At 39.5% G+C, this 16,093-nt stretch overlaps 1 protein-coding gene across 1 annotated transcript in view; it reads left to right on the forward strand.

Annotated features, from left to right (window-relative positions):
* shank2b (SH3 and multiple ankyrin repeat domains 2b) overlaps positions 1 to 16,093 on the forward strand; it is an 87,800-nt gene that overhangs the window by 47,686 nt on the left and 24,021 nt on the right. The window contains exons 14-16 of the mRNA XM_079603679.1: positions 4,240 to 4,321; positions 8,609 to 8,691; positions 9,884 to 10,008. Coding sequence (XP_079459805.1) covers positions 4,240 to 4,321; positions 8,609 to 8,691; positions 9,884 to 10,008 — 290 coding nt within the window. The remainder of the gene's footprint in view (positions 1 to 4,239; positions 4,322 to 8,608; positions 8,692 to 9,883; positions 10,009 to 16,093) is intronic.

Raw genomic sequence — 16,093 nt, forward strand, 5'->3', positions numbered from 1 at the left:
ACCATTTTCAAGAAAGCTTTTAAATTTTATGCCTCTAATAATGTCATGTGGTGTAACCATCAAGTAAAATTCCATATGATCATTTAATAACGATGTCATTATTAAAAGGTTAAAGTTTTTAAAAAAAAAATCCAAGGTAAAATGCAATTCATGAATAATGAATTCTTAAATATTTTGTTTTTGTGAGGTTGTAACATGACATTGTAGAACCTAAACTAACCTTCCCAACTTATCTTATATTTTAATAAACTTATTGACCTTTACAGACATTCATAAGGGTCTGCAGGGGTCCTCGCTATGATATCATTTACTGTTTTTTATTTTTTTGCCCCTTGTTTCTGCATATTGGTTGCATCACATGACTTTGTTGGTCATACATTAAAAACAGGCTCATCATTAAAAAAAAACATTTTCATCTTAGAGGAGGTGTTTAAGCTATTGTATGTGTGAATTGCAATTTAAAAAAATATATATTTGAATAAATATGAGATGCATGTCACACCATTGACCCAAATACGTTTTTTCTGTGGCGAAACTGGGTCTTTTGCCTTTATCATTTTATTCCTCATGCTATAGGCCAACAATTGAGTTGTTACAACACATTTGATCAATCAGCACACATTTGAGCAGTAATCTGAAGTGAAAATGCTTGCTATCTTTAGTATAAGTGTCATCTGAGGCGTTTTGAAACCTCATCCATGTTGTAAAAGGAGCAGGATGGCAGCGCGAAAAGGTGAGAAATGCTCCGTTGTGACGGGAGGCGTTTGGTAGCCTTGAAATCCATGGCTACTACAATGCATGCTATGAGTGAAGAGCTCACAAAGAGTTGCAAGGACAGCTGATTTCTTACATCGATTCACGCAATAGTCATTCAGTTCCCATGGCGATGCTCTCAGCTTTATTTTATTCACATCTTTTAAAGAATGTTGCCCAAAACGCTCTTATTTTTAGGCAAAATGTAGCTAAAATGCATCACATACCCATCCATACACTGCTGGATAGCCTTGAAAGTTGACGATCTAGTGCAGTGTTCAAAATCGGATATGGTTAAATCCAGCATCGGCTGGTTAGCAACCGCACAAGTATTCTGCTGAAGTCTCTTGAACCTTTCCGAGCAACACTCATGCACATTCCTGATTGATATATTTCCATGGAAACATGCTCTACACTGTACAAACCCTGTTGCTAAGGAGTGGGCCTTGGTAAGATTTTTTTTTCTCTTTTTGTGGCATCTTTTTTTTTTCCTCTCTCATACACTCTCTCTCCCTCTCACGGCACTGAGAACAGAGCTTACATACCATCTTTTCCACGGTTCTCTTCTCCATGTGTGTGGTGCTGATGGTCAGCTCTCACCCGAGCACTCGAGGAGACGCGAGAGTTTTTGGAGATGGGAAGTTAGGCATCAGGGCCCGTGGGATCGAGAAAAGTGGTATTCCCCCCTCAGGCAAGGAGAATTGAGTGTTTCTCGGATTGACTCGGGGGTTGAACTAAAGGGGACCAATGGACGAAACTAGCAGATCCAGGAAGAAGGTTCATTTTGGAGGTATGTTGATTTGAGGATGTGGCAAACTCAGGAGGTTTGTGATGAATTACGGATTTGCGTGACTAATAATTGCATGTTTTGCTCTGCGCGGATGTTTGCATTGTGGACAGTTGTGTAGGAATGATAAGTCGTAGTCTGTTGCCAATACAATTTCAGTTGCAGTTGTTCGTGGTTTTTGCAGCACAAGTGAGTTTGTTCTGAAACACTTTTTGCTTTTAGTCTTTTCAGTTGCGTTTTAAGGTAATTGTGCATGCCGATGACTTGTAGTGACTGTGTGCGTTTCAGAGGCACTGAACAGTTATTGTTGCAAACTAAGTGTATTAAAATGACTATCCAAAAGGTAATTTTATGATCTAATTCAGTTCTCAAACATGTTTTAGCTTTGTCAAAGCCAACAAATCAGGTAAACTAGTTTTATTCATCGGACTCTGAGTGAGAAACTGTGGTCAAGTTGTAGTTTTAAAACTTCAGAGTGACTGGCAGAATATTATAGTTATGACTTTTTTTCCAGTGGTGTGCTCTGACGCTGCTGTGAAAGTTTTGCATCCTTCAAGTCTTACTTGCTTACTATCTTTATGAATTTCATCAAGTAAGCCGCACAGCAAGTTACCCCTGGGGTTTTGAAATCCGGTGTTGTAGCAACTGTCATCGCTGCTCGCCCTCACGTCAAAAAGACTTTTTTTCCTCACTCTGTCCACAGAGGAACAACACTCATGTCAAGTACGTGTGGGTCTGCGTGTACATGCCAGAACTCTTTTTGTTGGAAAGACGACACAGCTGCTAAAGGAGAAACTGACAGGGTGTTCCATTAAGATGTGAGAAAGAGAGATGGCACTTAACACGGTGGCCATTTTATTCATCCTATTAATTATAACGTCTTTGGTATTACATTCCCCTGCTCAGTTACAGTATGCATGTAAAATCAGGTATTGCTCAACTGCATAATGCACAACCTGACAAAACACATCTATAAATGGTAATGTCAAGGCTCAGAGTGATGATTCACTTGCACACTCAAACGATTCAGTTTTGGTTTATTAATTTCACGGGATGCATCATAGCACGTCCAGTCTGACCTCAATATTATTTGATTCGTTTTTATATAAATGGCAAAAATGAAAGCCAAAAATAAGTTGTAGGGTGCCAAAAGCTTACTTTTCAAAAATTGCCATTATTCATATTTTTAAGCCGTATTTTAATGCTCTGATTGTTTTTTTTCTTTGGTAATGAACACATGCATTTTAACCTCTTTAGATGGACACATTTTGATCAAATGTTTTGATTAACCCAAATGTTCATAAAACCGCATTTTTATGTATTTGAAACCACTGACATATGGGGAGGACATCTTACATTAGCAGTCACAGGATAGAGCGGATGTCTCTGAAGAATTGGGCTGAATCTAAACCTCCTTTTGTTTGAACATCAAAACGTTTCAGCTCAACAAAGAATTGAGCGTCTGTAACTTTAACAGCTAACCAGTGAGTAGGTTGGAAGGGGAAAGTGTTGAATCCCACGCAGCCTCCTGACTACTGATATCATCGTGTATCAACAGAACCGCAGAGGACAATACAAATGGTGCAGTTTTCTGAAGCTGCAGCCTGCAGAACAAACTCCTTGAGAATCTCATTAATGGATGAATATGTGTATACGGTTGCTCGGTATCTTTATTATCATCAGTTGTGCCCCCTTTAACGTTCATACAATCTTAATAAGTGCACTTTTGGGGCCGTGCTTAACGTCAAGGTGATTTGATTGAATTTGGATATTAATCGGCTCTTTGTGTTTGATCCATTTGTACGAGTCCTCTGCGGACAGTTGTTTTAATGTCGTACAAACATGATGCCATAATGCAGCGTAGACATTTAATCTCTGCGACATAAAAAAATTATCTTCATTAGCTTTGTTGGCTCTTATCCTGGTTCCTTTCATAAAACGCAGTCAATATTTGGCCTTCCTGAGCTCTCTCGGAGGACTAGTCTAGTTTGGCTCCATTATGGGCCAAATGGTCCCTGTCTTCCAAAGGGCTTTTTATTGGTTGCAATTAAATGTGTAATGTGGTATAGTTAGTTTAGTGCAGAATTTGAATTCACTGTTATAATTTATGGATTCATTGTTAGCTCATGGTGTGTGAGTTTTTTTTTTGCGTCATGCTGGTATTGATTTTCAGTGACAATCTGTATGTCAAGGTGAAACGGTAAGCACCTTTTGTCATTTATTTCATTATTTTCTGGGGCACAGTTGGTATCGTCGCGTTGGCTAAACGATTAAATGTTTAAAAAATGGCACCTGGGTCTGTGTGACATATGGCACACAGTAAGGCCAATTTGTTACTAGACAGCTTTTTTCAGTGCAATTACGTAACCGAACCTTTACACCGAACAGTCTCTCTTTATCACATCTGCTGTACTTCTCAAAAATGCTGGTGCTTATTTTTATTCTTTTTGCACATTTTATATTCCGCGTGAAAGTGGTGATAATGATGTTGTGAAGTGTTCAAAGTTCGGTGGGTTAGTGCTTGAACACAGTCACACTAGAATTTTGGTGGAAACTTTTTGTTTATGTGTGAAAATAATACGTAAAAAAAGAATTTTATGGCTCTTTCTCAGTGGCACAGATTCTGACCACTATGCAACATTGAAATATGACATAATTGGAGTTATCTAAAGTAAACCTCTGTGAATATGTCTTCACAGATGCCCGGGCGGACCGGTCAGAGAGAAGGAAGCTCTTCCGACACTACACTGTGGGATCCTATGATAGTTTTGATGCATCAAGGTATGATCAAACATTTTTCTAATCCATCTGACCATTGTTTAAAGTGTGTCGGGTTCAAGGTCAGCTAAGCTGGTGACCGGGGCCTTGAGAGACAAGAAACTGGCTGGAATAAACATTCCAGTGTTGTCGTCATCATCAGGCCCACACGGAATTTGCACTGCCGGAATTCGATAGGAATGTCACTCACAACGTTATACAGAATTTGCTAAACAGATGAATAAACAAATAAAAATGATCCCATAATTTACTTACACTCAAGCCATCCTAGGATTTTATGACTTTCTTCTTTCAGCCGAACACAATCAGAGTCATATTTATTAATATTAGAGTCATATTGTTGGCTCTTCCCAGCTTTGTAATGGCATTGAATAGTGCCTGAGTTTTTGAAGCTCCAAAAAGTGCATCCCTCCATCATAAAAGTAATCAATACGACTCCAGTGGGTTAATAAAGGCCTTCTGAAGTGAATTGATGTGTTTTTATAAGAAAAATGTCCATATTTAAAACTTTATAAACTATAATCACTGGCTTTCGGCAACAGCCGTTGGCATTCACAAGAAAGTTACGTGGTTTTTCGCGAGAGGAGTCTATTCTCACATAATCTTACGCTACGCCTACGTCATATGTCGGTTCAGAGGTCACACTTCCGCGACTGTCTCATGAATGCGCGTACAGCCGTTGCCGGAAGCCAGTGATTATAGTTTAGTAAAGTTTTAAATATGGATATTTTTCTTATAAAAAACCCATCGCTTTGCTCCAGAAGTCATTTATTAACCCACTGGAGTCGTATGGATTAGTTTTACGATGGAGGGATGCACTTTTTGGGGCTTCAAAAAACTCTATTCAATGCCATTACAAAGCTGGGAAGAGCTAGGATATTATTTAATACATCTCCGGCTGAAAGAGGAAAGTCATATACACCTAGGATGCCTTGAGGGTGAGTAAATTATGGGATAATTTAAATTTTTGGGTGAACTATTCCTTTAAGCAAATTGATCATTCTTACCACTAACACATTTTGCAGATTTTCCACCAGAATCACAGAAAATGTGAGGAAAAATCTGCAGGTTCCATCTGGGCCTGGTGATGGCCTAGTTTTAATAGTTTGACGATAGATTTACCTAAGCCTTTAAAAATTGGCCAGTCTGTTTTCAAAATCCCCCAAAAATATATATAGAATTTGCATTTTACTTACTCAAAAACAGATCATTTTCTGGATTATTAATCTACAAAGTATGATCAATTAATAAAAAAAAAAACAGATCATTAATTAATTATTCATGGCCAGAGATAGCCTATATAATTAATACTTGTTATTGTCAGAGTATCAAAGGGCAGCACAAGTCATCCATTTACCTGCGCATCCATTACGCAAAAAACATAATTTCCCAAAACTTCGGCACCTTACTATCATTTAACACAAAGCGCCGCACAAGCACATTGTTATTCACAGGGGAAAAATGGTTTGAAGAGTGTGAAAACTCTTTAAATGGCCGGTTATGTAAGCAACGCCTGAGCTGGGGTCATCACTGCGTGATGCAGACACTCTGATGGCATTTAAAAAAAAATCAGCCTTTTGACATTATGATGTCATAATATGTGGCTGTGAATCTGCACATTTGAAATAAACTGGCTGTCTTTGACAATGCGATTTTAGCTACAAATCATTGGTTTATTGTGGAGGTCTAGTACGGCAATAAAATAATGATTTCCAATCCTATTTTTATTTTAAACGAAAACATTATTTTAAGCAATTGAACTCTAATAACCCTGCTATTTAAGTGTAATATTATTTCTTATTTTTTTTAAATGTTGCTGCACTATGAACTTTCCACATTTGGCACAGGGTGTTAAAAGACAAAAAAAGAGACAGATCCTCTCGCATCCGGCTACCATACTCCTACCCAGCTGACACACCCCTCTCTCGGAGCTGGTTGTCATGGAGACAGAGAATCCATGGCAATGCAGTGCAGGCTACTTCCTGCTGCAGGGAGCTTGAGTGACAGGCGTACAGAAGGACGTAGGTGCTTTTAGGTGAACTTGACACAGATACACGTATGATACCTGTTAAATGTGTCAGTCTTTTCCAGACACGCCGATTCTATTCTCCAGATATTATACATTTGCAATGGATTCCGGTGTCAACTTTTCAGCAGGATAAGACTGAATGGATTTAAGATTTAAATAGCTAATCCACATTGGCGTATACACGTATTGGTCCGTGATGGACAGCGGCCTGAATGTGTTGTGTAGGAGTCAACAAAAGGTGTTTGGAATGAAATTACCTCACAGGTATAAATACAATTATGAGCAAATAATATTTCCAAATTGAGCCTCTTCTAACAGGCCAGGATATTAATGACCTTGTTGCTCTGTGACATCGCCACAGTGTCCCCTTCAAAGCAGATTATGTTTCCATGACAACCATGCATCATTCCTCAGGAGTCAGCACTCTACCTTTTGAGCTCGGAGCGCTTTCATTATTTCAGTGAGACTTTATCTTATAGTTTTAAGACTGTGAGGCAAGTTGATCAATCTTGCGATCAAAGCGTAAGCCCGTTTTGTTAATATGCCAGCTAAAGTTTTTATGGGATTATTAAAATACCTTTTTGGGTGCATTAATCAAACTAGAGCTGCTGACCTTTAGTGATTATTTTAGGGTCCAATTCATTCTAAGGACACAGTCAAAATGCAAGGTTCAGTCAAATGAAACGGCGCAGACCACGATCCCATTTCCTGATATGAATAAAGTTCATGTACCAGATGGAAATGAGACTCCAGCTCTTTGTGAGAGCTGTCTGTGACGTTGCAGTTTGAGCGCTTCTGTACCTATTCAGGCTTGATTTCCAGGACTGGATTTAATACTCCATCTAAAAGATGGCAAGCCCTCTTGTCCTTCAGGGAGAAGAGAGAACATATGCTTTTCATTGCTGTCATATTCAAACTGCTTATCTATCTCTAGATATCTCTGGTGCCTTCTAACACCTTCAGTAATTGATCTGCTGGTGCGAGGCAGGAGCAAACACTTGTGTCACACAGATGTTGTGCTGTCATTCGGGACAACCTCCACCATAGTATGCCTACTTCAATTATCTCCAATAATAGACAAATACATACATTTTCAGTCAAACAATTTAATTAATAAATCAAATTGCATTTGAAAGATTTTTGAAAGGATTTCTTTGTCCAGAATGTTATATTCTGCTGCTTTGTGTTAAAGGAATAGTTCATCTAAATGCATGAATCAGAATGAATGAATATTTAATTTTTATACATGTTGTTAGGACCAAATTTTAGATTGAGTTTATATGCCAATAAAGTCTATGAAAAGTCATTAAAAAGTCTGTGTAAACACTTTTGGTTACACTTTATTTTAAGTTGGCGTACGATAGTTACATTGTAATCACTCAAATAAGTACTGAGTAATAGTAATTAACTACATATTTACTATAGAGTTAGGGTTAGGTAGGTTTTCTTGTAATTATGCATAAGTAACGTGTTACTACGTCACCTTAAAATAAAGTGTTACCACACTTTTTGAAACTATTGCATTTTTAATGACTGATTTTTATTTATTTATCTGTGATGTTGAAATCTGGCATTATCTTAATTTGGTGACAGACTGCTGAGGGCATTCAATGCAATTGGATTGGATTGGATTCTAAATATTTATTATTCAAAAAGTGCTAAAATAATGATTAATGTTAGCGTTTTAAACACCAGAAATCAGGATCGTTAAATTCTTCTCAATTCCAATCAACAATGGACACATACAATTATTTTTAGTCGCGGGTTCAGTTAAGGCAGTGCGCGCGCACACATGCATAGTGCATACATTCTTCGTCACTCTTTCGCGCGCTCTCTTTCTCTCTGTGTCACTGTAAACTCTCTCTCTCTCTCTCTCTCTCTCTCTCTCTCTCTCTCTCTCTCTCTCTCTCTCTCTCTCTCTCATACCCATTTCTCCAAGATTACCGCTCATGTTTTCCTCTGGTGATTTTCATCCTTCATCTGGCGGTTATGTCTCGCGCTTACGACACGCTATCTCGCCGGCGACCGGGCCCTGCCTTTCTTAACCGGTGTCACAGCTTCTTCTTCGACAGATAAAGCCGGCGGTGAGCTTTTATCAACGGTTACAACTCTCGTCACATCGCTCTCTTCGTCGCAAAAATGATTAATTCCGCTCAGCCGACGCCTGTCAGGATGAAGCATCACTCCGCGCGCGCGGCGGTTGCGATGATGAGGATGATAGGCTGTAATAACGGTCGTTATGCGCGGAATTTTCTCCACAGCGACTGCGTTATCAACGAAAAGACGGTCGTGCTGCAGAAGAAGGATAACGAGGGATTCGGGTTCGTTTTGAGAGGGGCGAAAGGTAGGAAAAAAGACGGACCCCTCGTCGTCTCCGCCGCCTCATCATAACTGTGTAACGTTATCACTTCATGCTTTATACCCTCGAGAATCAAACGGTGTTGGTCCTTCATTTCACACTATTTATTATCCCTCGCTCGTGTTGTCTTTTTTGTAACCCCTCACTTAACGTCATTTCTGTTGATTTCAAAGCGCGTCATCGCGCGCGCACTTGATTTGATGTGTCTGCGTGGCTTGAGCTGCATGAATTGCATCCATGTCAAGAACTTCTGAATTAATGCATCTCTTGGTGTCAGCGTGTCCATCACTTGACTGCGATGAATTTAAGTGGGCTTGTCAAATCTGTGAAGTGTAAACACAGACCCCCCACCCACTCCCTGCTCCATGTGCTTGGCTTGTGTTGGACTGCATTAGGACTCTCCTGGCACTTTGTCTCCAGGGCTTCCTGACACTCCAGCTGTTTTTTTTTACTGTGGTGAAAGTATTTAATTCACTTGTAAATCCTTAATAAAAATGTTTGTAAATCTGACAAACCTTTATCTATCCGGTGCATTAACTACTTGTGCAATAATTAACTTACACTAAAAGTGCTCCCCCATCCACACCTGCAATGCTTTTAGTTTATACACATCTAGTGCACTACAGATCCCTTGAAGTTGCGAGTGGTGCACTGTGGCTTTTTTCTGCATCAGCTCATGCGATGCCCCTCGTTCTGTCAGGCTCCAGACCAGTGCTTCTCCCCACACTGTTAGCGGTGACATCCATGCATGCATTTTCTCTGGTTATATAAACGTCCCAACTCCTGCATTCATTTTTGATTTGGTTGGATGGATGCATTGCAGCTTGCATCATGTATCATCAGACCAGATGCTCTTTTTTAGCCACACTCATTATCCATTGGGCTACCAGGCACTCATTTTCATAGGAATTTAACTTTTCACATCATCCTATGTAAAAAGTTTATTTTCAGCATGTTTTTGAGTAATATCAAGCTTAATCATGGACTATTAATGAAGTACTATATGTATGTATATGTGTGTGTGTGTGTGTGTGTGTGTGTGTGTGTGTGTGTGTATAAATGTATTGTAGTCCAATATTAGGTTTAATCTGGGTCCAGTAAACTAGCACAATGTCTTTTGATCTTCACAATGTCTTTCCTCTGGTTCTGTCTTATCTGGCTTGGCCTGGACTTTTAGCGGATACCCCCATCGAGGAGTTTACTCCAACCCCGGCATTCCCTGCTTTGCAGTATCTGGAGTCAGTGGATGAGGGAGGGGTGGCATGGAAAGCTGGCCTGAGGACTGGCGACTTCCTCATTGAGGTAAGAAAACGATTGGGTTTCCATAAGCTTACAGTTGTTGTTTTTTTGGAATGATGCGGAAGCCATTGCTTGCTGAAGGGACGGAAAGGTCCCTGATCAGCTGAAAAGAGTGATGTCCAACCCATGCAGGGGACTTCATCTTGAGCTTGCTGCTGAATCATTCACACGTTAGTGCAAACAGGAGAATGTTTATGCACAGTCTGAGCTTGTGAATATGAGGAAAGGTCATGGTTACATCTTTAATGAGACAGAGGAGCTTAGAGACGCAGGAGATGAGCACTCCTGGAAAAAGCTGTTAACGCATAGAGGTCTGTCCTGTGCAGAAACTCAGTTTCCTGGTGTCTCCGAAGCTCTTTGGTCTGGGTTGCATTTAAAAGGCTAACCTTTGCATAGGCAATCTTGCTTATCTTTTTTTAATTCTCATTTTAATGAATGGGGCTGTAACCTTGACACTCTGAATTCATTCGAAAGTTGAAAATGTCAGGCTGGTAATCACCCATCATTACTCTTTTTAGAAGTTGGGCTTTGAATTTGATAGTTGTCTGAGAGTGATCTTGCATTTATTGGATGTTGTAAATTTTTAATGCCTCTGAGGTACTCTGGATTTGTAACCTGCCAAGTCAAAAAAGCAGCTAAGACGGTTAAGAAGTATCATGATAAGGGCTCAAATTGACTATTTAAGTTCTTACCCACCCTGTGGTTATCACTAGATTACATTTTGTTTTGGTTAGTGAAGTGATATTATCTTATTGGTATGGCTCTATAAACTACATATTTTAAAAACCGACTTGTTGTTGGTGGGCATAAGCAAGCGCTATACCTTAATCAGGTTGGGTTTATTTTATTCTCAGAACATGTTCTTGTGATCAGAAATACCTTGATGAAATTCAATAAAATGTCTTGAGGTGTATGCAATCCTTCGAGAGACCGATATTGCACAAATACTTCTTAATCATTTTCTTTATGTGATGTTGAAGGCAGTTCATTTGTTGCAAAAGTGCTGCTTTGATGGTTTAAAAAAAAGTTTCTTATACTCGACAAGGCAAAATACAATAAAAACAGTAATATTGTGAAATATTATTAAATATTTAAAATTGTAATTCATTCCTGTGATGGCAAAGATGCATCTTCAGCAGCCGTTAAGGCCTATTCACACCAAGGACGATAGCTAACAATAAAGATATATCGGTAGTTCTAAAAATAAAAGAATAACAGAATAGTGTGAAAGGAATATAAAAGAATTGGAGAGTCCAGTGGACAATTATAATGATAACGGCACAGAGAAACAATATTGTAGGAATTAGGGGTGGGTGATCTACGGGTAGACAAGATTAACCGGTAGAAATTTCTCAATGGGTAGAGACTATCATCTCTATCGTGGTTACACTCACGTGACGTACCCATGCCACGCCGTCACGAGCTTATTATTTGAATGCGTACCTTGCAGTGTAAAAACAAGTGATTTTAAATCGTTCTAGCGCAATACGCAGCGGAAGAGGACTCATTTTGGTATATGTGTGCACTGTTTGAGAGATTGTTTCTGAGCGATGTGACATGCGCGACATGAAGCTGCTACTCATACGTAAGCGTCAATACTCGTGCGTAAGTTGAGCATTAATTCTGAGTTGTTTTTGCCACCTCATTGGGCTTTAATGGTCAAATACACACTCATATGTGTCAAAGTGCCTGCCTTTGCGAGTATCCTTGTAAACACAGTTGTTTGTCTTAAGTGAACGTAAACAGTTGAGAAAAAAGCACGTGTATCAGTAGGCTATATTAGATCAGTGCATTCAGTTTTAAAGTTCCGGAATTCAAATTTATAAAAGAAAGTGCACTAGCATATTTTGCTTCAGTACACAATTTTTTATTATTATTAATACATATTTTATCAATATAGGCAAATAAAACGTGATGTGAAAAAAGCCTGCGAGACCATGGTAAAATTGTGTTTGGTCAGTTTGGTTATATTCTACAGTAATTGTAGGCCTACATGTTTAATGAAAAAAAAATATACAAAAATATCTCTCAGTAATAGGGTTGGGCAAATAGTGCCTGTGTAGCCTATCTGATATGAATAAAACACGTCAGCAAATATATTTGAATGGATTGTTATTGCTGCTTCCATAGACACCATTGTGTATTTTTTACAAACTATAAATGGATTGTTTTGCTATAAATTATATGTATTTAAAGGTCTGAAACCTAAAATAAACATTTATGTGGTATATGACAAGGACTGAGCACGTCCGTCTTTGGCTCAGCGCCAGCCATAGCGCAAAAGCACAGCTTAAATCTGGCAGTTATGTCATGTCACTGTACAATCGCTCTTTAGTGGTCAGCTGCAGCAGAGCATGCCAAAATCAAAATTTCTGATGAGATGTAGAGGAAAATATCTAGTGGAAAATGAGAATGTTACATTACTCGCACGCTATTGGCTGGTCAATGGGAACTGCACGAACCAATGGTAGAGCGGCGTAACTGCGCGAACCAATCGGTGCGAAGCCCACTGTACTGAGCAGGGGAATCCCTGGGGAATTCCAGGGGAAACCGCCTATAAAAGATACTGGAATTGCCATGGATTCAGGTTTTTATCGACTGAAGTGTCGATCGCTAGGGTGCTAATTTCCCACCCTGGTCCATTTCATTTGTGTCTTTGTTCTATTGTAGTTCTGTAGTGCCCTGTTGCTTGTAATTTGTTTCTTTGTTCATATTTTACTCATTTATCTGTGACTGTTTACTTGTCTTTAGTGAGCTTGACAGTTTTTATTAACTTGTGTTTGTTAGGCTAGTATTCGTTAATTTATTTTATTATCAATGTTGAAAACAGTTGCGCTGCTTAATACTTTTTGTGGAAACCATGATAAAAAAAATTCTGTGTTCTTTGATTAATAGAACAAGATTATTTGTAACATTATAAATGTATTTACTGTGATCTATTTAATGCATCCTTTCTGAATAAAAGTGTATGGATGACTAGTCGACCATCCAGTCCATCCCATTATAAATATGTAACGATGATAGAAGTTTATCTGCAAAACACCTGTCTTGCCTCCTCCGTTCTGACTGACCACAAGACATGAAAAGCATTGGGAATAGCGTCCTCTTTTCTATGTACATCAGCAAAATAGGTTCATTTGCATGCAAAATTCAAGAGAACACTCACTTTGTGTTTAAGCACAGAGAGCAGATCCAAGATCTCCGCACCGCATGAAAGGGCCGAGAACGGAAGAATATGATTGGCTCTCATGAGCGGCAAAGATTTCATGAATTATTAGCTCCTTACGGTAATCCAAGTCTTAAAGTATCTAAGCCAGAATGTTTCTATGATAGAGCAATGGGAGCTGCATTTTAATGATGTCATTTTGCAGGAAGTTTAACGTGCGTTACCACTATGTTGAACTAATGACAGTTTCCGTATCACAAAATGATGTATCCAATGGGTAGTTGACTTACTGCAGTGACACGCTATAAACATACACATATAAACGCATATAAACGTCTTTTTTTACCTAAATTCTTGATTTAAAAAAAAAGTTTCACTCAACTACTATGTTGTGTATAAAATATACAACATAAGTGTAAATAAATGCAATATTGCATTCTAACCACTTTTATGGCGCTTTTCCACTGCATGGTACGGCTCGGTATGGTTCGTCTCGCGGAACGGTTCGGCTCGCTTCGCTTTTCCACTGCGTGGTACGACTCAACTCGGTACGGCACGGTTCGGTTCGCTTTAGCTCGGTTGCTTTTCCACTGCAGTTAGTACCGTTTCAAAGTGGGTGGGACTGATCGTTAATAGTTGTCGCCTCTTTGTCCCTAACGTTACACTGTTTGTAGGTCCGGCGGCAATCAACGAGAGGAACGTCTGCACCTCGTCCACTGACCACGATTCAGCCATTTCTTTTTTGATTTTTTTTTAACTTATTTTGTCAAGTAAATACTCTAAAAACAGGTGCTACCGCGTTGGCTGTTGTCTGGCTATTTAAATCTAGCGGGTTTAGTGTCTCGTGTTGCAAATACAATGACGCTGAAGTGACGATTCTGTCTGACCAATCAGTGATCTGCAGTGTTTATCACGTCACGTTTAGTATCGGTACGGTACGCTTGGAACCTCAACAGAGGTGGTACCATTTAAAGCGAGCCGAAGCGAGCCGTACCGTACTATGCAGTGGAAATGCGCCATAAGTGAGCCGTACCGAACCGAGCCGTACCGTACCATGCAGTGGAAAAGCGCCAAAGCGTGCCGTGCCGTACCGAACCGTACCGTACCATGCAGTGGAAAAGCGCCATTAGAGGTGACTTTCAGATCAAAATCCTCTGACACAATGTATTTGTGTATGTAAAAATACGCAAAGGTTGGAATAACATTTCGAGAGCAAGTGTTTGTTTATATACATTCATTCATCGTCTCTTTCCCCCCTGAATACAGCGGAAACCATAAACACGTTTTAATCGTCCAGTCGATGATATTGACCGTCAGTCCCTCAGGAGCCAAGCAAGCTTCACTGCCCACATCAGGTTGAGATGCTGGCGTTTTGCTCTCTCACACTTTTGGTGTACGGATGTGTCAGGGCCCAGGGATAATCAAGCCTTATAGAGAAAGCAAGGCAAAGCTCTTCCAAAGAAATCGACCTCGTTTTACTTCACAATTATGACGAAAGCTTTCAGTCAATCAAATATATTTAAAAACATATATGTTTACCTTCTGTGAACTGCACAGGTTCTACAGCACAGGTTTAATAGCAAATAATCTTAAGCTTCTGAGAGTCAATGAATTAATCTTATTTCCTAAAAGAAACTGTAAGAAACTAAAGCTTATGAAGAGCGCTAGTGATCAACCAGGAAGCTAAAAAATAGAATGATGGATTTACTGAAAATACATCTACACCCACTTGCCCTTGGTGTGTGGGCACGAGTATCTCTCTCTCTCTTTACTCTCATCTGATCGCATTTGTGCATCTTACCCCTCTTCTTTTTTCTGTATATAAGATCTAATACTGTATCCCAGGGCATGAGTTATCAATTCCATAAAATAATCTGTTTACTGACCCATAATACATTTGCAGGGCTCACCAACTTCTATAAAAAAAAAGGAGTCCAAGCTGCTGGAATATAATGGATGTGGCGTGTAATGGCATGTTTTTAATAATTAGGCTATATCAGCTCAAACAGGCTATTTCATGGATGTAGGATGTTTGTTGATACGATTTGCACATGCATTGCATTTACATAACACCTAATCTGACACAAAACGCGTCTCCTGCTTTAAAACTATTTTAGTGGTTTAAACAAGCAGCAGCACTGAAGTATTTCTGGTCCTTGTGAATATTTCGCGCTGTCATGCTGACGGGGTAAAAAAAAATGTCTTGAATGTCATGAAAATATGTAATTGTGGTTATGTAGCTCAAAAAATTGCTAGCGTTGAATGTGATGGCCGGTTGATGGTTGGACATCTCTCCTCGGCAGTAATGCTCTCTCTCCAGAATGTTCTGTGTGCACAGAGAGAACCAGCAGGGAGGAAGTCTGTGGACTGTAGGAGATGCCTGCAAGCGTCCTCATGGCCTGATAACCGTACAACCTGTCACCAAAACCTGCTCCTCACCAAGTATAGCGCAGTACATAGTGTTTGCTCTGTGACACTAAAAGAAAAAGTTAGCTTTTTAACGTTTAACAACGTTTACGGTTTCCATTTTTAAGCGACATGTTATGTTTTACATCTTGGAATAGATCTTCCTATTTTTAATATTTCCAAAAATAACAGAATCCAGTGATGTTACTGACCTTCTTCATGCGTGTGTGTGATGGTCCCGGTCTCATGTTGTAACACAGAGCAACGGTCGCCTAGCAACGACACCAGCATTGTGTCTGAGCACAGTGATGAAAGCGAGGTTTGAGGTTTTTTTTTCCCGTCGTTGGAGTGCAGCACTGGGCCGCATGTAAACATTTATTTTCCTGTTTGTATTGATACAAAAATGCACCTCCATGATGGATTCCAATACCTGAGTGCTTGGATTTCAGCGGCAAATGACTCTACATGCTAGAAATTAGCTCTCATGGCTGTTTAGGCATGCATTTATCTGCAATA

The sequence above is a fragment of the Phoxinus phoxinus genome (assembly GCF_949152265.1).
Source record: "Phoxinus phoxinus genome assembly, chromosome: 25".
Lineage (NCBI taxonomy): Eukaryota > Metazoa > Chordata > Actinopteri > Cypriniformes > Leuciscidae > Phoxinus > Phoxinus phoxinus.